This window comes from Nicotiana tabacum, chromosome 16 (assembly GCF_000715075.1).
Source record: "Nicotiana tabacum cultivar K326 chromosome 16, ASM71507v2, whole genome shotgun sequence".
Lineage (NCBI taxonomy): Eukaryota > Viridiplantae > Streptophyta > Magnoliopsida > Solanales > Solanaceae > Nicotiana > Nicotiana tabacum.
In genome coordinates this window covers 146071807-146095180 of record NC_134095.1, presented here as the reverse complement: position 1 = coordinate 146095180, position 23374 = coordinate 146071807, and the positions used below count along the sequence as shown (strand labels likewise).

Genomic DNA, 23374 nt, shown 5'->3' with positions numbered 1-23374 from the left:
TTGACAAAGTACGAGTCCTAAATCTTTATATGTTAGAAACTGTCATATAACATTAATCAAAATCCAATTTATTGCCGGTCAAGCTAAGGAGGGAAGTAAGGTTGTCACTTGAAAAGGAAAACATGAGGAAATAATTACACTCATACTGTGTACATTTTGGCTAGCAAAACTGAATCAAGTGCAAGTTGCTACTTGTAACTCTTGCATCTTTAAATAAGGGAAACATCCATAGAATGGAAGACTAAGTTTGAGAACCCTTGAACTGGAACGGAACAAAACAATTTCACCAAAGAAAAACTGATTTGCCCCCTCTGCAGTGCAAGCTCAAGTTAAATAATACGCTATGTTACATCTGCCATCAAATGATGGCTGCTTTTGCTAGAATGCAAAGAGAATGAAATCAAAGAATCACCTATGAGCCACGGGCGGATGAGCTCGTTGGCATGCTATACCCCAGGGAACGGTTGTCAAGAAGCTTGGATCTATAACCAACATAATAGAGGTAATCCAAAGATGTGCCATAGAAGGAAGAATCATTAGTCAACCAGACACGTCCAGTTTCTTTTGCCATGGGAGAGCATCTTCCTAGGGAAGAACACACCCTGTTTGCTCGAAGCAGGTTTGTCCAACGCCTCCTTACTTCTTTACTCCTACCTCCAATAAGACTAAAGCACAACGCCTATTGCAGTATGTACAATATCTTCACGCAGAACCGCTTGCAACCTCTGCAGCACGCTGTCTCATCATCTCCATGACAGCAGCCCTCCGACGAGAATCTGATTGCTGCTGCATCCTCCGCAGATGTTCTTTCAAATCTCTGTATAAAGGGTAGAAATATAGCAAATTTTATGTTGTTAATTTAAGCTGAAATTCAAAAGTGAGAACTGCCAAAAAGGAGAGGCGGAAAGGGAGATAAACTGATAAAGTGATTGTGTTTTATGAAAATCTTTTGCTAATCTATCAATCACTAAAATCCACCTATATGACCTATGCAAAGCATAACCAATCCCCAGTTAGATAAAAGAGGGTTGCCGCAGGTTGATTGCAAGCATAAAAAATATTCAATAACTATGATTAATCCACGGAAGCATAGACCGAAATGGGGTATAGAGGATCATGTAGCCAACCTCAATCACTTTGGGTTGAATCATAGTTGTTTGATTCTGATTGATTACTACTCGTAGTAGCTACTGCTGTTAATAGCAGGAAACAATAGCATTGGCTAATCATCATTTAATTAATTATTATGACACTATCAAAGGCAAGTGATTGGTTACAAAAATGTAAGGACCAACAAACCTGCAACGTGGAACACGACATTCAAATTCTTTGCATGCACGAGCATGCAGTTGAAGGAGATACCACATCTTCTTACAGAGTAAACAACCTCCTGAAACTCGTATTTTGCACTGTATACCGTGGCGGAAAAGCCCCTTAACTTTGCGACAGTTTGGATATTGACAATGTAGATAGCGGCACTGAGAAGCATGCACCAGAAGTTCAAGCATCTTCTTAAGCTGTAGAGTTAAAAGGGAGAAATCATATCAGATCTCAAATGTCTAGTATATATATTTTCAATAAAATGGAAGAAAATATAATCTGGCTAAAATAATTTCATTTATATGTGCAACAGAGCCATCGATATCATAGAATGCCTACTTAAACCGTAAGGTATCGCTTAATCATTGTCCTCTTATCTTTTCAATTAGGATGGAGAACTGCTAAAGCATTTAATACTTTTCTCTTTCAAATGAATTTCCAGATGTTCAATCAAGAAGTTCTCAAGGAGCTGTTTGGATAACATTTGTAAAAAAAAAAAAATTGAAAAAGAAAAAGGTTTTGCAAAAAGATAACAGTCTTGGATAGCTCTAATCTTCAAAGTAAAAAGGTTTTTCAAAAGAACAGACCTGTTGTGCAAATTTGCAAATTCACATAACAAATAAGACCTTGTATTCACGCTATTCAGTATTTTCAAGAAAATGAATGAAACAATCATCACTACTACTCAAAGAAGAGATAATTGGGATAATTTTGATTGGTGATTGTCATTGAGCAACATCGCTAAATTGTACATACTTCACCATCTCGGCGTGTTATTAATGAAAGAATATTTATTTGTCCAAAAACACAATTGTTTCAGGAATTTTTAGCAAGTACAAACTTCAGCCTTAAGGTGTGATACACTAACATTTAGCTATACAATAGCTTATTTCATAGGAACGTGGGTAGTAGAATAACGGGTAACCTAGAAGAATGCGGACTCCTCAAGGTTGGGATCTGATACTTAGAAGAATGTTGAATGATTGGGAACTGAGCTGTACAAGCAACTGGTAAGTCTTCAAAGGACTTGAAAATGGGATGGATTCACTATGGTGGAAGGGCCACAACAGAGGCATCTGTAAGGTGAATATTGCATACAAGATTCTAAATCACACTAATCTCCAGATTACTAATTGGCCATGGAAGCATATCTGGAAAGTCAAGATACCCTACAAGGTATCTTGTTTCACTTGGTTACTAGCGAAGGAGGCAGTTCTGACCCAGGATAATCTCATAAAGAGAGGAATTCCACTGTGCTCAAGGTGCTTTCTATGCGGGGAAACAGCTGAGACCCATCTATTTTTACACAGCAAGATAACAGATCAACTATGGAAGATCTTCATTAATCTCAGAGGTATCTCATGGACAATGCCTTGTAAGATTACTGAAGTGTTTACTAGTTGGGATGAAGCTGGAACTGCAGCTAGAGACAGAGATAGATGGAGGACTGTCCCTGTATATGGTGGACAATCTGGAAGGAGAGAAACTCTAGGTGTTTTGAAGACAGTAGCAACGCAGTGCAGAAGATCAAACTGAATTGCGTTCTACTTTCTTATTTTTTTGGTGTAAACAGAAGTGTCCAGAAGATACTGTATCAATCCTAGAAGAAATACTGCTAGGATCGTAGATCAGTTATTCTTCCCTTTTTGTTCTCTTGTAAATATGGTTTCCGTACAACCTATGTACTGTTATATATTAATACACAATGTTACCATCTCAAAAAAAAAAAAGGAAGAAGAAGAAGAGTGTCGAGTAACCTAAAGTGAATCAAACATGAGGAGAGAACTACAGAGAAGCTGCAGTGAACTAGGACTAACATAAAGTTATTCAAAGAGGATGAAAGTGCTCCGAAAGAACAAAGCTGTGGTAGGTGACAGGGATCTAGAACTGACCCAAGAGTTGTAACAGAGGACTTCATAGACCAAACATAGGAAGCAGCACGAAACAACAAATTAAATAAGGGCCAAGAAGAATGCACCTGCAAAACTCGTAGTTGCCTAGCTTCTTTATTCTGTGCATCACGTTCGGCCAGGGATGGATGATTAGTCAACTTATGAGGATGATCAATTCCACCATCTTTTTTATAACAGGCATTGCAAACATCATAATCTGGGCAAACTTCACACCGCCAACCTAGACCAGTTTCTATATCAAGGTGACAAATGTTGCAAGTTGTCACAAATGCTGGTGCAGTGGGATTATGAAGGTGGTAAAGGACCATCATTGAGGAATGTTTAGCACGCCTCAGGGTATCATATTGGTAATGATTTCCTTGACAAAGGCTCAAAAATGCCTGCCTTGTATCAAAAAACTCACTCTCAAGAATTTCATCTTCATCCTTGGTGTCATGAGGTACCTCCTTGATTTCACACTGGAAAATTTTCATCGTATTTCTCAGTCATGGAACCCAATACCTATTGCGGGGTTTTGGGGGGGGGGGGGGGTGTTGGAGAAGTACTTACTGGATAAAGTGTGTGCTTGTCCTTTTGATTAATAGGATGTCTTTCTCTATCTTCAAGTCTTTGCTCAGTTTCATAGCACCTGAAACAGTACCAATACAGACCAAATGTTACAAAGGAAAACATTAGGAATATGAAACTATCATATCCTCAAATGGTTTCTTTTGTGAAAATTTTCATACACCAAAAAGAACTTGGAAAAACAAAATGTAACTGCAACCTTTCTTTTTTTTTTTTTAACGTTCCTAGAAATTCCTAAGATTAATTTATTTATCAATACGTCATCTCTTTGTCAGCTATAAAAAAAATTAATGAAAAAACTAGGGACCCATTTGAGCTAAACCTACCCAGGGAAGGGTGCAGCTAAAAACTGAGCTTCACATGATATACTTTTCTCATTATTTGGGTCTTTAAAGATGCTCTTATTGAACAGACTTTATACTATAATCTCGACCTTCACAGCATCAAAATTTTTATCCACTTCAATCAATAAATATATTAAAGATATTTAGTTTTCACCAGTCACCACAAAGGGAAAATAAAGGGGGTTTTGGGGGGGAGGGGGAGAGATAAGGTCTCCCCACCGGAACCAAAAATTGCTCCATAAAGATCTCCCACCTAGACAGCAACCCCGCCAGGGGGTTCTTTGTTTCTCTGCCAGCAAGATGGATAGTTGAGAAGGAGATCTATCTAATTCATGCTCACAAAGAGGCAAAATGGCACAACCACCACCAAATGACACTACATTTCCCAACTCACCTGTACTGGTGAAACACACCAGTGATGACAAAGTGGAGGTGTGTCATTCAATGGGTGCACTTATAGGCAGTGGCGGACCCAGGATTTTGTGCAAGCGGGTTCAATCTTAGAAGTACATAACTTTAGTCGTAAAATAGTAGTTGTCAAGTGGGTTCAAATAAAATATTTATACAAAATTTACGCAGCTTTAATCCTAATTTATACATATACACAGTATTATTTTTTGATGAAGCGGGTTCAGTTGAACCCGCTTGCCACCACGTGCGTCCGCCACTGACTGCAGACAGTAGAAGTTCAAGCCTCGTAAATGAGAAAACATATAGAATCTGGGAATGCAGTGCACAGCTACATTTCCAGAAAAATTGTGCTTGGGGTTCAAACTTAAAACTGAAAAACATGCAGCACACAACTCCATTTCTGGAGTAACAGAGGAATGACAAAAAAGCTAGTTGCTTTAAAAAATTTAAGGCCTCTGCCTTCCTTTATGTTTTGTTTCCTGCTTTGAACATTATACAGTGTCTTTTCTAGCCTCGTATAGACGTAATACCTTTCTTCACATGAGCTCTCTGGTTGGCTCTGAGATTGCATAAAATACTTAAACTAATAAAGAAACACTTGGTAATTGCAGACCAGTGTCTGGTTTAAATCCCTTTCACCAAATCAAGGATGCAGTTGGCATTAAACTAAGACTTAAATTCATTCGGCGTGTGCGTGGAGAAAAAACAAAACAGTACATTATCTACAACTGAGTAAACTTTTTACGAATCCACATTCAAGGTTGCAACGAGCATAAACAACCAGAGAACTTTTACAACTCTAAGCATATAGAGATGAGATCCATACTTGTCACAGAGCTGAAAGTTCCTGCATTGCTTGCACTCCCAAAGATTTCCAGATACCATTAGTACGCAGCAATGGGTGCATGCGTGCTGTAAATGAACCATAATAAAATCCTCCTTCATTGGAGAAATTGTCTCGCCGAGCTGTGGCAAGTAAAAAAATGGACAGAGTTAAAAGTGCAGATGCAGTACTATCAGCTTTCATAACAAAGAATAAAAATAAAGCGAAACAGAAACAGAACATCACATTAAGATGATAAACAAGTGCAACAGTTTTTTTTCCTGATAAAGGGGGTATCCAGACCACCATGTGTGCACACTCGACTATTCCACCAGGTGCCTGCTACCTCCCACTATCACAGGCACCGCGTAACTCCTGTCCATCAAAGCTTAGAGGCAGATAGGAAAAGGTCACCTAGCTTTCTATCCCTGCTGGGTTCTGAATCCTGCTATCCCATGAATTTCGCCTACTTCATTAACCATTAGGCACACCTTTGGATGCAGAAACGAGTGCAAAATTCACTCTAAAGCGTAGTACTTAATCATAGTTTAATTGCTCGGGAGTTGCAAGCCACAACAATGTTTTAAAAGGCGGGGGCGTGAGGTTAGGCGTTTTACCTCTGACGAGGCGAGGCGTAAGCCCTGAGACATGGGGTGTAAGTCCCACGGATCTTTAAATTTTACTAATTTCAAGAATTTTAAGATAGTATAAAATAAAAAATAATTATAAAAATTACATTAAAATCACAAAATTATAACAAATAATCTATTTAAAATATTTATAAATTATAATTCAACTGTGAATAATACGAAAAGTATGACATATATCATAATATGCAAATTAGCTGCAACGTCGTTACAACTCAAACATCAAAAGTAATGTATTCGATACGAAATCTTATATGTATCTCTTAAGGAGTAATGAATCCTGAAAGAATTTCGATATTATAATTTGATATTTTTCTTAAATACTCCTTCTATTTAATATGCTTTGTATTTGAAAGAGAATTTATATAAAAACATAATTCATAATTTAAATGTGATTCTCAAGCATCGTTCATTTTTAAATTTCAACGAGTTCATAAAGTGACACATAATTCACCATACAATACCACGATAACTAATTATTTGTAAATAGTTGGTAATACTGACCTATTAAATTAATAAGTATTGTATCTCATAAACATGAAAAAAATAATATTTACAAAAATAATTATAAAAAAATTATGGACTATTATATAGTAAAGACATACAAAAGTTAATAAATAAATACTTTTTAAATGAAAGTTTTATTTAAAATTAACTATCATAGCAGTCTTAGTGGATAACGTGCAATAATTTTTACTTTAATTATGACATAAAATACTCTAAACTTAATGATTTATAATTAGGAAAAAAGTATTGGATAGTCAACGATTTATTAAGAAAATTTGAGGATTAACAAGATTAGTTACATACAATTGCATAAAGTTCTATTAGGCTAGCCAGTACACTGGGCGTTGGGCGTGTCCGGGATGTGGTGTAAGCCCCAATGGCCGAGGCATAAGTCTCACGGAACTAAGCCCCACACATAAGCCCAGGGGCGTTTTACGAGTGCTCAGTCCCGGGGCGAGCCCCGGGCGAGTCTCAATTCTGCCTTTTAAAACAGAGAGCGACAACTCCCATAATAACAGCAAATCAATCAACCAAATAGCCAATATATAGAAAGTAGAAGGCAAATGAGTAAACGAAGATGTTTAGCAATTAAAATTACTTTGTGCATTAGAAGCAGATCCTTAGATACATTCCCAGACAAGTCAGGTTGACCAGATGCTTTTAGAGCTCTTTTTGTTATGGTCTTCTTTATAGTTCCCTTCTTATGCTGCTTTCTCCCATCCTCTTCTTGCTGAAGTTGATAAATCATATCCTCTGCAGCACCAGGCCAATAGTCCCCATCAAAATAAGGTAGACGAGCTGCAGTAACTTTAGCCTTACATTCTCCCGTGGATATAAAGAAATGGTCGTATAAATTAGTGAGATCAACAACTATATTTTCCTTCTTAGCTTTTCTTAGCATTGATAAATACCTGAAATATGAGAAACACTAGTTTAATCAATGTAACAAGAATGAGAAAAAAATTCATATTACAGCAATATGTAATCTATATGGAAAAAATTATTAAGCTCACCACTCTCTGAGTTTGTCAGATTTTGGGGTCTTCTGAATTTCGGGGTGGCAATATAATATATAATCTTCACCTTTCAATGGAGGACATGCCCAAATATAACAACTCGTGAAACCACGCTTTTTGCAATATTCTAGATATCCAATCTGAGTGAAATCAAATATATTAATATACAACAAATATATAGAATCAACATTGGAATTGATGTGAAGAAAGATCACCAAAATTTCATGGTACACAAATGTGCGGAGAGCCTCTCCAGTCACTGCTCTGATCTCTGGCCTGAAATATTTAACAGAATCTAGATACGAGAGATAAACACGGCGATGATTTGGCTGTAGGCATTCAGATCCAAATTCCTGAACATACATGCCAAAGAGGCACACTTCTACACCTTCAATTCTCTGAAATAACAATAACACCTGGAGAATGCAACTTTTCAGTCCATAACTCAAACAATTATCGCCAAATTGCAAGTGAAATGGACAAGACAGACTCCTATCTGAGGATAATGCCAGAGTTAAACATATTGAGACATAACAATGTCTGAACATTATCTGGCATTTCATTAATCGGTAAACAATCGTATTTCAGAAACAACCCTTTGAAACTTGGCCTCCCACAATAATAGTATGATCAAAACTTTTATGGATGTCAAACGTCCTCCAAAGAAGGTAGAACACCTTCTTTGCAGAGGACAACGGAGGAGATTAAAGAAAGTAAATTTGAAGGCTATTCAAGATCCGAAGGAAACTTTTGAGACAATATTTCGGGTCATGGAAGATGAAACGAATTAATATGATATAGACAGGACCATGATGCCATCACCTTTTGCGCGTAAAAAGCTTTTTCTAATGGCACACCAGCCCTTATCTCTACAACAACGACGACCCAGTAAAGTCCCACAAGTGGGGTCTGGAGAGAGTAGTGTGTACGCAGACCTTACCTCTACCCCTCGGGGTAGAGAGGCTGTTTCTGATAGACACTCGGCTCAAGAAGACGAAAAGAGACAATATATCCGTACCATCAACAAAAACCATAAAAATAATAACATCACAAGAACCAGTAAATAGATGGAAGGCAAACAATAACCAGTAAATAAGGCCCGACACTATGAAAACGGAAGAGTAGTATGAACACAACATTGACCACTAGCAGTCTAAGACAAAATCCTATTAGCCTCACACTGGTACGAGTTAGAAATATGCTCAACTACTTAAAATAACCGCCCTTATCTCTATATATCTAAAATTGTTTTCTTTTTATTACTCAATGGAACGAGGATCATGCTCCTATACGAATTCTATGTAGTGACTGGGAAAGGTTGTTGGGAGCTGATCCTATTTCAAGTTTGAAAAATGGTTGTTGGGCGTTGAGGGATAATGTTTGGTGGAATTCCTTTGGGATAACTGGAACACCAGATTATGTACCGTCAAAAAAATTACAACTTCTGAAAGGAAGGCTGAGGAAATGGAACAAAAGCAACTATGGAAGTCTGGAAAATATAAAAAACGAACTTCTTGCACAAGTTGCACAGTTGGATAGTGCACTGCAAAATGATAATTCAGGAGTAAGAATTGTTGGTCCGGGCTAATTTACAGATGGAAGTAGAGGAAATTGCCAATACGAAGAGATTGCTTGGAGACAGAGATCGAGAAATTTGTGGTTGACGCAAGGGATAGAATACCAAGTTCTTTCACAAGGTGACCAATGTTAATAAGAAATACAATTACATTGGGAGATTGGAAGTCAATGGAGTCTTGAAGGACGAAACAGAGGAGATCAACAACAACAACAGCGACCCAGTAAAATCTCACTAGTGGGATCTACGGAGGGTAGTGTGTATGCAGACCTTACCCCTTTCCCGAGGGAGTAGAGAGGCTGTTTCCGAAAGACTCTTGGCTCAAGAAGACATTTTGGGGAGGGTAGTGTGTACGCAGACCTTACCCCTACGAAACATAGGAGATCAAGGAGGACATTTTGGAGCTCTACTAAAGCTTATATTCAGAGAATCTACAGAAAGACGGCTGGTTCTATGAAGTAAATGCCTCCTACATGGGAAACAAACAAAAAGCAATTCTCATTTGTTTTTGCACTGCCAAGTTACTGCCCAACTGTGGCAGCTTTTCCTGAGTATTACTGGTCCGCATTTGGTCATCTTTTGAAATGGTAAAGGTATTATTTGAAGGTATCATGGCATAGAAAGGTACAGGACGCGACAAAGACCAGAAGATACTATACTACGACAAATATGCAACTACTTCCTTCCTCGTAACAATTCTAAAAAATCCATATACTGATCCATACTTCCAATATGTCTCCTCTTACACGAGAAAGAAAGTAAGCAAACACTTATTCTTAATTCTAGAAATATGACTTTTTGTCCTTCAAAACAAGCTTTACTCCTCACCAGCCATGGCGTCCAAAGGATGCCCAGAGGGATAATGATCCAGACCTGTTTCAGGTCTTTCTCAATTTCCTTCCCCTGCCAGCATTCTAGCAAACCCCTTATGCTCTAAGGCATTGGTCTGCATTGGGTCATGCCTATTCAACGACTGAGTTGCTAAGATGCTGAAACAGAATTAGACGACGAAAGAACAAGCATAGGTGGTGGAACAGGGGACCCGCATATATTTGGTGGGACTATTTGGACGGAAAGAAACAGTAGCTGTTTTGACGACTTCACTGAATCTGCCGTTAACATAAAGTCTAAATGTATACTTTTGTGTTTCTCATGGTGTAGATCAAAATGTGTAAATGATGTTGAAACAGTTTTAAGATGTTAGAGGCCCTAAAAGACTAGGAGATTAGACTAAAACGGGCACGCTTTGCTGTTTTTGCTTCTTTAAATAGTGAACACCTGCAACATCCTTCGTGCTTGTTTTTATCTATAAATTATCTTACCTTTACAAAAAAAGAAGTTATTCAGATCCTCCTGCAATTAATTCTCAGTAAAACAGTGCCAGATAAAGATCTAGTTCTAACATAAAAAAACGTTTTCTTTTTTTAGATGGAAAAAAAAAGAAACTAACAACATGACATTCATTCAAATCATTAAACCCAAATTTGACGTTAAATGATTCTGCATGAAGGTACCTTTGATTTATATGCAAACTCCAGCGGATAGTTCTCTTCCTGAAATATCTCAAGAAACCGTGGTTTCACTTCTAACTTTTTGTCCACTGATGACACAATTCTTACAACAAGCCCTTCCGCTCCAGGAACCTGGAAACCAGTATAAGCAGGAGCTAAGGTAGGAAGGCACAAGTGAACTTGCTAACACCACTACGAATCACTAGATGCAGAGACAGAAGTTACAAAAATTAAAGATGATATTTTTACCAAGAAGAAAGGAGCATTGACAGAAAAAGGCTGATGACAGTGACCTGTTCACTAATTAGCTAAAACCGATAAGCTACAGACAAATGCAAATTCACTTCCAAACATCTCCAACCGCTTATAACCGTAGATCAGGATCCTAGAACTTTAATTTCTAGTCTTTTCCTCTAGAAGGCTGGATCTAATCAATATTCTGGACGATAACAACAATATCGGTTGAAAGAAACAAATGCAGCATCCACAGAACAGAGCAGGCCTTGATTTTGGATGTCTGGACCTATTAGTTCTTATACGTTCCAACTGACCTCCTTGTATATACTTTGGACTCAAGAGTGGCTGTTCATTCAGTTATATCAGTTTTGAAATGTTATTCGGTTTAGTGTCTGAACTTCGGTTTATAATTTCAAAAAGTGAGGCCAACCGAATTCGACTACTGCTCAGTTACAACTTCAGTTGGGACAATTTGAATGGGCCAATTTCTTTTTTCTTACGCTCTTTTTCTTGTCCATTTCAACTTTTCTTCTTTCTTGAGATTTTCCAACACAATCTTATGTTTGCTTTTAATCTGAAATTCTTAAGATTTGAATATCACCTCTCTCCCAGTAATCGATTGACTGAAATGACCTCCTACCCATGAAGGAGTACAAATGAAACAAATTGACGAGGAAAGACAGCCAAGATTACAAGCAAGCAAAAAACATATCAGAAGAAAGATCAGCAACTTGAAGGGGAGTATGAGAAAATCTGAGCATCCAAAATTCAAAATATTACATGTTCTTTTTTTTTCATTTTAAAAAAACATGTAACCCAATTTTGGGTTCACATGTGAATTTTAATGCGACTTACCAGAGCGAGAATGAGCTTACCTAAGGCAGCCTAATACCATGCGAAAGAATGTGCTTCCACTACAAAATCTTAGGGAATGGATGGAGTAGCCCAAAACCTTTATAAACCCCTTAGGAAGCCCTTACACAGCCCATGTTCAGACAACTCTGCAACTCAACAGGGGAAAAGGAAAAGGAAAGAAAGAGGAGGAGGAGAAGAGAGAGAGAGAAACCAAATGATAAATTAAAGGACTTAAGCTCCAAAGCAAAGGCCTTAAGCCCTTTCCACTGCGCAAGTCATAGTCTACTAGGGATTTTAATCTTCTCTTTTTTGTGGGATCACTGCCATGGGGTTTTGAAACATAAAGATATTATAAAGATATCAATAGTAAAGTAAAGATCCGTCACAAATTTCAAAACCAAGCACATCTAGAAACATGTAGAACACAAGAGAGAGAAGCATAACTGGAGATCACTAAGGAGCCCGTTGGAGGAGGGTGCTTAAAGCTGCATTTAGCTTTGTTGTCAAGCACGGGCGAGAGTAAAGGGAGCTGGGAAGATGAGTGAGGGAGTGAAGACAGACACAAGCTAAATAGCGAGGGTTGATAACGTGGGCACTGGACTACTACTTGAGGGAGATCTAAGGGGAATGAACACAAAAATGTGTACATATATACTCACACACATATATATTCCTCTTCTATTTTTTAATCAAAGTCGTCCCTTTTTATGAAATATACATTCTTTTTTTATTTTTTAAGAGTCACTTAGTTCGGTCAATTTCCAGTACAAAATATCAAAAAGCAAACCAGTTTATCAAATAATAATTTCGAAATTACAGGAAAAAACAGAAAAACCAACAAGCCAAGCCATTTAAACTGAACTCAACAGTTAGGTATCGTTTTCTCCAATGGAATAGTGTACACACCTAATCTTCATCTATTAGGACACTACAAGAGTGGTGGAGAATCAATCTGGATTTTTTCCCTTTAGATCTTCAGTAGAGGCTATATTCTTGCTAAGAAGATTGATGGAAATTTACCGTGAGGAGCAGAAAGATCTAAGCATGGTGTTCATTGACCTCTAGAAAGCATGTGATAGAGTACCAAAAAAGGTACTTCGGTGGATGTTGGAGGAGAAAGAAATTTCAAGTCAAATATATCATAGTAGTAGCAAATACAAAGGAGTTACCCGTAACCGTGCATGCCATTTCATGATACTGCTACTTGACAATAACCGCGATGATGTCAACCAAAAGCTTGAACTATGGAGAAGCACTCAAGAGAGTAATGGTTTTAGGATAAAGTAAAAGTAAGACTGAATATGTGCACTGCGAGTTTAGCCTTCATAAGAAGACTGAAGTGAGATTAGACAGGGTTGTGGTAATTAAATGCAAACAATTTAGATATTTAGGCTCTTAGTTCCCGGAGAATGGAAGGATAGACGAGGATGTTACACATGGAATTAAAATCGAGTGGTTGAAATGAATAAGTGCCACCAGAGTGTTATATGGTAAGGATGCCTATCAAAGTGAAAGGTAAATTCGATAAAACAGTTATACGCCAAGTAATTTATACGGGAGTGAATGTAAGGGTGTTACAAGTCCACACATCCGCAGTATCAGTGTTCCCGGCCAGATGCAAATACTAAGATGGATGTATATACAAGATTAGATAAGACTAAACATGACACATCCGCCAGAAAGTGCAAGAAGCACTTAAAAAGGATGAACTGAGACAATGTCGCTTAGGATGATTTGGTCATGTCCTGCATCAACCTCCAAATGTGTTGATTTGTAAGTGTGAACCGTGATGAGTGAAGGTGTATAAGAGGACGAACTAGACCTAAAACCACACAGAAAAGTCGTCTAAAGACCTAACATCTCTTGGAATCCAATCAAACTGGCGAAAGATAGAGTACAATGGAAGAAAAGATCAATACAAGCGATACCAACTAGTTGGAAATGTGCTTTAGCGATGTTAGTGAGTTTATTTTAGATCTTATGCTCTCTAAGACTCAATTTTAATAAAGTAATAAGATTTTACTGAATTTTTGGGCATGCTTTCTAAAACTAAAAGTCTTTTAGCCCCATCACAGATTTTATGCCATTATAAAATATAGAGAAATTCTATTACTTTTTATTTTTATTTTGCATGATGTTGGGTTGAGATTAATTAAATAGACAAAGATTGTCAGTGAGGATTCATATAACTTTGTTTAGGACTGAGGCGAAATGGTAGTTCTTGTTGTTTTGCTGATCAGAGAAATCAAGTCTCAATGCATTAATCATTTAAATTGGCCTGATAAATTACCTCATCATAACCTCTTCCTTCACGCATTGCTCTTTCTTGCCTTTCCCACTCCAAACGGCTAGCTAATCGTTGCTCAATATGATCACTGAGAATTGTTCGAGGCAGATCTTTTGCTCCAAGAACAGCACTTTGTGGTAAGGGTGTGCGCTCACCTCTTTCAACTTCTGCTACGTAGCAATTGGGACAGGTATACTCAGCTTGCCCACCATCATTCCTTCTACCATTAAATAAAGCACAAATCTGATGTTGCCAAGCTTCACACTTGTCACACTGCACCCACTGCACAAAGCAGTGACCTCTGATTTGATCAGACCAATAAAATTTATTGTTTTTGGCAATTAAGACCAAAAAAATTTAAAATTAGAAGAAACAACACATGTTATTGACAGAAAGCATGGACCATACAAGTTTCCACGCCCCATTTCTACAGCAAAAGAGATACTATATTTGTCAAATAAAATGCATAGAGTAGATACCCATTCTTCAGTTTCCTCATCATTTCTCTTTTTCTCCATCCTCGCTTTTGGAATGGTGGTTCCATCAACAACAATGGTGTCTCCACGGGCCTCATTATAGCATGGAATGCAGAAGTAGTGTCGTGTATCACCAGCTCCAATGGTATAATACATAGCATTACGTTTAAGACGAGCACCACATGGAGTACAATATATGGGTGGAGGTTCAAAAGTTAGCTTCTCAACTGCACATAACTGACAAGAATTTTCACTCATAGAATGCTCCATTGCTTGATTTTTTTCTGCTTTCGCTTTACTCTGTCAAACAAATAGAACAGAATTTCATCATGGAAAGAGTTTACTCATGCAGATCAGAAATGAAACCAAACATGTCACTGGAATAAAGACCGTAGAGGTGAACAAATCAGCTACTTGTCGAACCACACACATTGAAGACTAATAGGAAAAAGACGAGTATTAACAGTTTTATAAAGTCTACATAACATGGTAGAAGGAGTACATGAAAGAAGTTAGAATAGCACAATTCCTGTAAATAGCATAGCACTTCATTATCATCAACAACTCACAGATAAACCTTCCTTGACAACGAGTTATGTCTAACAGATTTGATTAGCCACTCACTGACTAGATGGAAAATAAAGATACATAATATAACTTCCCAAATTACCCATTGTTCTTGATTTCAACTTCAGCTAGAATACAACAAGTTCTTGAATTGCATCTCGAGACTAATCCACCGGGTACCTGCTATCTCCCACCAGCACAAGTACCACATAACTTTGTTCCCAAAGCCTTAGACATATGGAAAGGAACCGTTTTGCTTCTGCTAGTATTTGAAACATGGTTCATTCCAGCTTCAATGACCCCAGGTGACACAATTGAGACCAGGACAACAAATATATATGACCCAACCAACAGAAAATGCACGCTCTTGACATTGGAAAAATCATTTCAGCCCAATGCAATACAAACTCAATTCAAAGTATGCCCTTAAAACTTTAGCATACTTGGTCAAGGTGTAGAACTGCTAAAGAGTAAGGAATTTCTCAAAACATGCCCTCTATTTAATCCTTTAAGCAACTCTGGCCACTTCTTCAGGTTACCAAACATCCGTTTTTTTTAACTAACTGGTTATCGAGTTCTTATCTAGAAAAGGAAAAGAAAAAGTAAATCAACTCATATTTAAATGGCATGTTCTTTAGCAATCAACTGCAAAATTCCAAATGTAAATAAGTATGTCGGGCAACAAAGCGTGAGCAAAACAATCCCAATTTAGGAAAACCATATTTGACAGACCTGGCCTATCCATTGTCTCAGACCTTTAATGTGTTCCCGGACTTGCTCTGGGGTGAAAAGTTCCATCATTGAGACACCCTTTATTTTAGGCTTCCCAGATTTGGATCCACTCGTACTTTCAGAAGGCGCTGATGTATTTTCCTGTTTAGGCTGATCTATGTCCTTGTCAGCATTAACATTTTCCTGCTTCACAAGACAAGCTGGAGTACTTGATGCAACAGAATCACCAGCAGGCCTTTGAGTGTATGTATCATCCAAACTATCCTTTGCTATATCGGTACTACCAGGGTTAACTTGCACAGCATTTGCAAGAGTTTCACTCTTTACTTCAGTGTCTGCAGTCTTCATTGCCACAGCATCATTCTGTTCAACAAGCTGAGCATTTTGTAAAACATTAGACTCACCGGCCGAAACTGGCACAAGATTTTCAGATTCCAAGACAAGAGGTTGAGAAGATGGCTCTATTTTCATGCGTTTAAGAGAAGGCTGCAAATCTTCTGGAGTTTCAAATGCCACTGGACTCGTCTTGGCAGCGAACTTAGAAGAAGTTTCAACAGCATCATAGGTTCTACAAGTACCATTGCGAGAATTTGCCATATCAGACATATAGCCAGGACGAGCACACACTTTTTGATGTGCCTGTAGAAATTTCTTAACAGGAATGCAAACGGGACAGTTTTCATTCTTGCAATGCTTATGGTGATTAATTAAAACCTTTGTTTCAGGGCACCGAGGATATGGGCAATCAAATTTAATGCATCTTTCCATATGCCTCAACAGTTTTTGTGCATGTATGCAATTGTTTTCAGGACATTTTCCTTCAGGAGCAGAACATCGACGTGCATGAATCAAAAACAACAGCCACCTCTTCTGATTAAGATACTGTCGTTCACGAGGAACGTTACCAGATCTGCATATCGTACTGCTTGAATTATTGGTTTCAACTGCTCTATTAGCAACAGATTGACTGGCCAAAGACCCCTCTGTAGATAAATTATTGGGCTGAGCTTCCTCTTGTGTGGAAGTTCTCTGACGCAATTCCTCTTGTGCATTCGGTTCAAAGAAGCTACCTGGTATCTGAGACCCATCATGAGACTTGGGATACCATTGACCCTGCAATGCTGCATCAGAATAAACTCTATCAGAGCGACAGCTTAAACCAAGAAGCAATAAGCTGGTTTGGATGCAACGTCGTTGTGTTGGATCTGAAGATTGAGAAAGTGATGAACAGATATCCTGCTGACTAAATAAAGGAGAAGCAACTGATTACCTTTAGATTGGTCTCCAACAGTATTCTGTTGAAACTGATTTTGCATATCAGAAAACTGAAATTGCTCAGCAGAGATCTGTGAGCGCTGGGCATCATCATGATTTTCAGGTTCAGATTTTACTTGAGTATCAGGATTAGATGGCAGCTGAGCTTGACCAAAAGCATTGCTCCTTAACAAAAGTTGTTGGTGCTGACTTTGTAGCTTCTGTTGGGTTAAATGTTGAGCAAATCGATGTTGATGATGGAATTGTTGATGCTGACGAGAAGATAAATGGTCATCTCCCAGATAATGCTGGGACTGAAAGTTCATCTTCTCCGATTGATCGACAGGTTGAACCTTTAGATTTGGCATCTGCTGAGAGGCAGTCAAGTTCGACTGATTGCTCATCAGAGTTGAGTTTGCTTTGGACATGGACTGTAAGGCTACAGCACTCGAGCTCTGATTGCCAATGACCGTCCCTGCAGAAGACACAGGAGCATACAAGTTTCCCGACACTGAAGTTTCACTGTTGCTAATACCATATCTATCACCTGTTATCAAAACAATGAAATAGCTCACAATACTCAAAACATGGAAAGTAGTATATTGCCGGAATTACCTTAAAGGTATGTGTTGTGCTGAGGAGTTACCTTGCATTACTGGTCGCTGATGTTGATCAAAATGTTGAGATAACGACTTTGGAGCATTTCCATACATGGTCGCTGATGTATAGCCCTCAGAGGCTCCAGGACCATTCAAATGCTGCAAATTATTCCCAATCATTCCGAGTCCCCCATTCAGAGGCGCAGTTGACTGTCCATAGGATCTATTCTGCAATCCTGACCTGATTCCACCACCCATATGGCTGCCAAGTGTATGCAGTATACGGCTGTTTTGACCAGAAATATGCTGCTTTTGTTGTAGTGGCTGTGACACAGTTGTGGAATCAACACCAGAAAAGGTAGCACCACTATTAGATGATTCCAAATTGATGTAAGACGGTACACTGGTATTACTATTGGAATTATTACTATTACTAAACCCAGGAGTGGGAATCATTTGGCTTGTTATTCTTTGTCCACCCATGGATGGTACCAGGTTGTTCCCACTAGAATTGATCGAGAAATTGGATGTAGACTGTTGATATCCATTTGCCAAGGGGCCTGCAAGGATGAGTTCTGTTACACCAGAGTGAAGTAAATACCTTATGAATTTGGAAAACAGTAATGCTTAAAGTTACTATCAGCATAAATAAATGAAACACCATGTATACTGCCAGAGGGCAAATCGGTTGTCGGCACGAAGCTTCCAGAGTTAACTGCAGAGGATGGAATAGTACTTCCACCAGTCACAGAACTGTCGACAGATGATGTCCCAATAAGGGACGAATTCACACTTCGAGGCATGCCTGGAGTTGGTATCATTGTACCAATGGAGGTTGACGAATTGATCTGGGAAAATTGTTGGTTATGATTATTCATAGGAAGGCGTTTAATCAGGGCAAGTAATCGGTTTTCCAGAGTAGATAGATCCAGATACTCCTCCTAAAAATATGAAAAAAGAAGAAGCTTCATTTGCAAAATGAATAGAATGACCTTTCATGATAGCACCATCTTGTACAACATAACAATATTATAATAAACAAAACTGAAACAACAATAAACCTTTGACGAAGCATTCTTAAACAAGCTCTCCTCCAGGCGTTTAACTAGATCTATAACCCTCTGTGGTTGCATCTCCTGGGTTTGCTGCTGCCGCCGCATGAGATACTCATAGCTGGAGAATAAAAAGGTTGTCAAGTTCGCATCAGCTATCATCAGATAACTCAGCAGCAATGCAGAGGAATCAATTCCATACAAAAAAGATTTAGCAAATAACTGGAAATTTTGGAAGAAGAATCATGAACAATGCAAAACAAGAGCATCCTTTTGAAGAGAGAGTACATTACGGAGAATTTTAGAATAATGAGACACTAGGCTCATTTTAAACAATGTAATAGAATCTTGAAAAGCACTCAAGCACCTCTTTATGTTCACACACCATTTCCCTGGGTATTTATAGAGTTTACCTCCCAAAAGTCATTAGTCAACGCATCAGAGTTCGTACAGAAGGGCAGATAACAAACCCCTCCACAAGTTTTTGTAGAAGCTAAACAACACCTCAAATACTCTCTTTCATCATCTTCTATTGTTGTCTTTAAATGTCAACTGGATACTCTAGCATTTCGAAGTTGAGGTCCTTTCTAGAATCCTAACCAATAATACTTCTATAAAAATTCATCACTAAAACAGAACAATAGCTTGTTAAAACAACTTTCAAGAGAGTCCGTGCTTTAGGAGCAAAAGAATGGCAAGGAGCCCAGCAGATGAACAAATAGAAGAGTCTGACCAGATGACCAGAACAAATAAGTTTTGCCTCCTTAAAAAGCTTTTCAAATAAGTTTGTACTGGAATAACTAGAAGAACAAAATATGTGTATCCAACCTCTAGTTATCAAATATGACCACCAAAGTGCTGCAGCAAAAAAAAACTTTCAGCATTGAAAAAAAACTTAGTTATCAAAGAAAATGTGTTTAACTAATGTTAATAAGTTGGTCATTAGTAGCGGTTCACCTCAGTCTGTCTACACAATCCGACTCCACATCCTTCTCTATAAGGACTAAGAAAGAAAGAAAGAAATTGCCATAGGAAAATATTAATGGATGCTAAGATGTATAATGTATCTTCCTTCTTATTTTAAAAAAAAATATAATATCTTCCTTTGTTGATTTTTAAATCAAATTAAAAAAAAAACAAGAAATATAATATCTTACATCTTCCGTGAAATATGTTTGCGAGCTTTCAAGAACTCAGACTCCATGTTGGGCATAGTACGATGGACGCCTGGATTTTGCATCTGCATAGGAAAAGGATTTCCATTCTGCTGGGCTAGCCCAGGCAAAGAAGTGCCACTTTGATTTGGAACCTGCCCAGAAATCTGCCCCGACATATGCTGGAAATTCATCTCTTTCTTGTATCCTTCTAAATAAGGTATACTTCATAAAGTGGACTATCAGCACCCCATCAAATGGGTGAGAATCCCATACTTCATTAGCTGCTTAATCAATTTTGGGAATATCATGAAACCTGCAGTTGAAATAATAACCAAAGACAAATAAAGGGTTGGGAGTCTAATTTATCACGTAATCTAAAAGCATACAAGAGAAATTGCAATTTGAAAGAGGGAAATAGCAAAAACAGTAGCTACAACATGATGTCATTGAAAAAGAAAAAGAGAAAAAGTCAAATAACGATTCTCATGTATATGAACAGGACAAGCACAGGAACAGCAATACATTCCCAGTGATGGGGACTCCAACTAACTTCCTCGCTAAACAACAGACTCTACACATGATTCAAATTCAAAAGAACAACAACATTGTATAAAATAAGCAACAACAGAAAAAAAAATGAAAGACTAATAACTAATACAATACTTGACTCCGAATAAATAACAGTGACTGCTCATGTTGACAATTTCGAGGCAAAGGAGATACACAAGTCATATGACAATCAAGAAAAAGTGATACCCAAGCCATATAACCAAAAGTAAATTCTGATGAATGTGTAGGACAAGAGTGAGTCATAGACACAAATATACATAATTTTCGACACCAACTTTGTGTTTTGTTAGTGAAATTTCTCTTACAAAAAAACAGAATATGTTAGTTTGCTGTTAAAATCACAGTCTAAGGCACTGATATCATGTTTAAACAGCATTACATTAACCATATTTGATCAACATTTACGTTCACCATATCCAAGACGTGAGATGGTATAATCACTTATATCAGCCATGTGTACAATCAAGCAAGAGACTCTGAGGGAATGCTCTCTAAAGCTGAACTTCAATAGAGCCAAAAAAATTGGTGCATGATCAAGCCCCAATATCTCAAGACTCAGGCTGAAATCAACTGCTCAACTAATTTCACCGACTCAACCTATGAGAGCTTCGCACTGTACAGCAGTTCCCAAACCCAGGTAAACAAGGAACATTGTAGTAAGTTAACAGCAATAAAGGCAAAGAACGCTGTGTGATTTCTTCTCATGTATCCAAGCCTGAGCAGAGTTACCTGGTACCTGTGTTACTAGGAGGTTGCAGGTACCCGATATAATAGTCTATGATCAATACTCTGATCATGGCTTTAATAGAGCAAAATTGATATACAAAGATTCATATAGCAGACACCAACTATTTTAACCAGAATAGAAAATGGGAAATGGGAAAAAAGAAGCTCAACTAATCACAACTATGTTAACCAAATATAAAATGAAAAAAAAAATAACAAAACTTTATACATAAACTAACAAACACACCAAAAACCATAGCTTTCCTACCGAATTCAGTGAGAGCATATAAAGCCCTAATTTTTAAAACATAGGAAGGAAAAAACCATTTTCATTGGAGAAATTGAAGAAAGCTGAATTCAAATACCTACATAAAACATTCCAATTACATTTTGAATTTCAAAATTTCTGAAAAAATATGACTGGAATCCCCCGAATTTACAGAAATTGCCGGTGGCAAAGAAGAATCGAAGTGAAATAAAAGGTTTTTCTTTTTTTGGGGGGAGATTGAAGCAAGAGTTAACGTCGAACCTTGTGAGACCGATAGGGTGGGTAGTGGAGATATACGGTGGTGATCGGCGGTGAGAGGTTGGGGAGAAAGAGAAATTGAAAGTTCGCGAAACGATATACAGAAACAGGGGAAGGGATTTTGTACGGGAATCGGGAAAAGTTTCTGTTTGGAAGACTCCTGTGTGTGTAATTTAATTTGTTAGTAAATAACTTTTTTGGAATTATTTTAGATGCATGTTTTTAACTTTTTTACTAATACAAGGTTTTTTCCGGTTCTTATAGGATACACTTGAATTATGGATGTTAGATTCAATTAGTAAGAATATAAATTTTATTATAGAATTTATTCAATAAAAAAAAATTCTTTCAACTAAAAGTAGTATAGAAATTGATGACAAATACCCATAAAATGAGAAATGAAAGAATGTATTTATGTCATTATAGAATTACTAATTTTATACTATACTTTTTATAACATGAGTAATGAATGTCACAGGTCAACTTCTCTCGGTCTTGCTCAATAGAAAACAAGCCTTCTCTTATCCCAAGTCTCTTGGTATGACCTGTATCTATGGTAACACTTATCTCGTTTAGGTCTTTTCCCCAGTGACACGAAGGCTTGAATTTCAATTGTGCCATCTCTTATATGTTAGAGCTTAAAACTTAATTAGCTATCTTACTCCTGATGTGCATGTCATATGTTGTGTCTCGTGTAGATGCATACTCGAGGTTGTCTACATGCTTGTCTCTCACCTGACACTGAGCATCACTCGCGGGAGCACAATCCAAATCTCAAATTTTAACACTTGCAGTGTGCCTACACATGGCAAATGCGACATTGTGTTGCTCGATTAAAGCAACTCCTAATTCCTTGGCTTATGTTACGTGCATATGTATGCGTAAGTAATCACAGTGTGCTCACAGGTCTAACACACAAAGCTCGGAAGAGGCAACTCGATTATTCAATTGGTAAAAAGGTCTTTATCCTTCCCAAATATATAGAGTACAATCATCACTTATGTCAAGCATTTGACACCTTTGAGCATCCAATACCAATGGCTAGTGAATTATTATTGAATTCAATGAATTGTACGAGGAGCTCAAACAATTATTTGAGTAGTCCAAGCTGGCCCTTGAGGATACTCAAGACTATCAAGTTGGCGAGGCTCAGCTCCTTAAGGCATAGATGAGTATTTTCTTTATTGTTAATATCTTGAATTGTGATGGAATTATATTTGAAAAACAACTCAACTTAAATTCGTCAAACAATAGCTTGATCATTATTAGAAGAGTTATTCTCTATGGGGTAAAATTGATAAATGACAGATGGATGCTCGACGAGTTGACATATGAAAGTAAGGACATGTAAGGTATAAGTCAACATATAGTTGGTACCGGATACAAACATGTGACGTTGTGTAGAATAAGTTCCAAAGGCATTGAAATCGAGAACGAAGATTTGAAAGGAAGATATCAGTTGGAAAAGACAGCATTTAATGTGCAGTCGTTACAAAGAATCTATGTATTAATGTTCAATCATTATGCAACCATCAAGAGAGGTTTTATTCGTATTAAATAAGAGCTTTATTTTGGGATCTTATCTCTCTGAATAGAGTTATAAATAGGAGAATTTGTTTCATTATTGGACACGAAACATTTGGTATACAAAAAAGGAAAAACAAGCTCTTATTCTAAATAATTTCCTTTACTTTGTTCTTC

The 23374-nt window shown here is 37.6% G+C and overlaps 1 protein-coding gene across 3 annotated transcripts; it reads right to left on the bottom strand.

The window, feature by feature from the left end:
• Positions 1 to 84: 84 nt before the first annotated feature.
• LOC107832138 (histone acetyltransferase HAC1) lies at positions 85 to 21834 on the bottom strand. Of its 3 annotated transcripts, none has more exons than XM_075233433.1 (18): positions 21513 to 21834; positions 19852 to 20164; positions 18704 to 18815; positions 18304 to 18583; positions 17690 to 18202; positions 17060 to 17590; positions 15790 to 16910; positions 14494 to 14790; positions 14018 to 14296; positions 10639 to 10767; positions 7764 to 7964; positions 7546 to 7688; positions 7131 to 7443; positions 5382 to 5521; positions 3783 to 3861; positions 3299 to 3691; positions 1300 to 1517; positions 85 to 817 (listed from the first exon to the last, which is right to left on the bottom strand). In XM_075233433.1, exons 2-18 carry the CDS (start codon positions 20040 to 20042, stop codon positions 703 to 705), a joined length of 5055 nt encoding a protein of 1684 aa, XP_075089534.1. In that variant the 5' UTR covers positions 20043 to 20164; positions 21513 to 21834; the 3' UTR covers positions 85 to 702. The 3 variants fall into 3 exon arrangements, with proteins under 3 accessions (XP_075089534.1, XP_075089535.1, XP_075089536.1); XM_075233434.1 differs by having other exon boundaries at positions 21517 to 21819; XM_075233435.1 differs by having other exon boundaries at positions 21677 to 21819.
• Positions 21835 to 23374: the final 1540 nt, after the last annotated feature.

Coding starts and splice junctions, on each gene's coding strand:
- LOC107832138 (XM_075233433.1), bottom strand. CDS start 20,042: ATGAATTTCCAGCATATGTCGGGGCAGATTTCTGGGCAGGTTCCAAAT. Junction 18,816..19,851: donor AAACATATTTCACGGAAGAT/GTAAGATATTAT, acceptor TTTATTCTCCAG/CTATGAGTATCTCATGCGGC. Junction 7,689..7,763: donor TTGTGTACCATGAAATTTTG/GTGATCTTTCTT, acceptor GATTTCACTCAG/ATTGGATATCTAGAATATTG.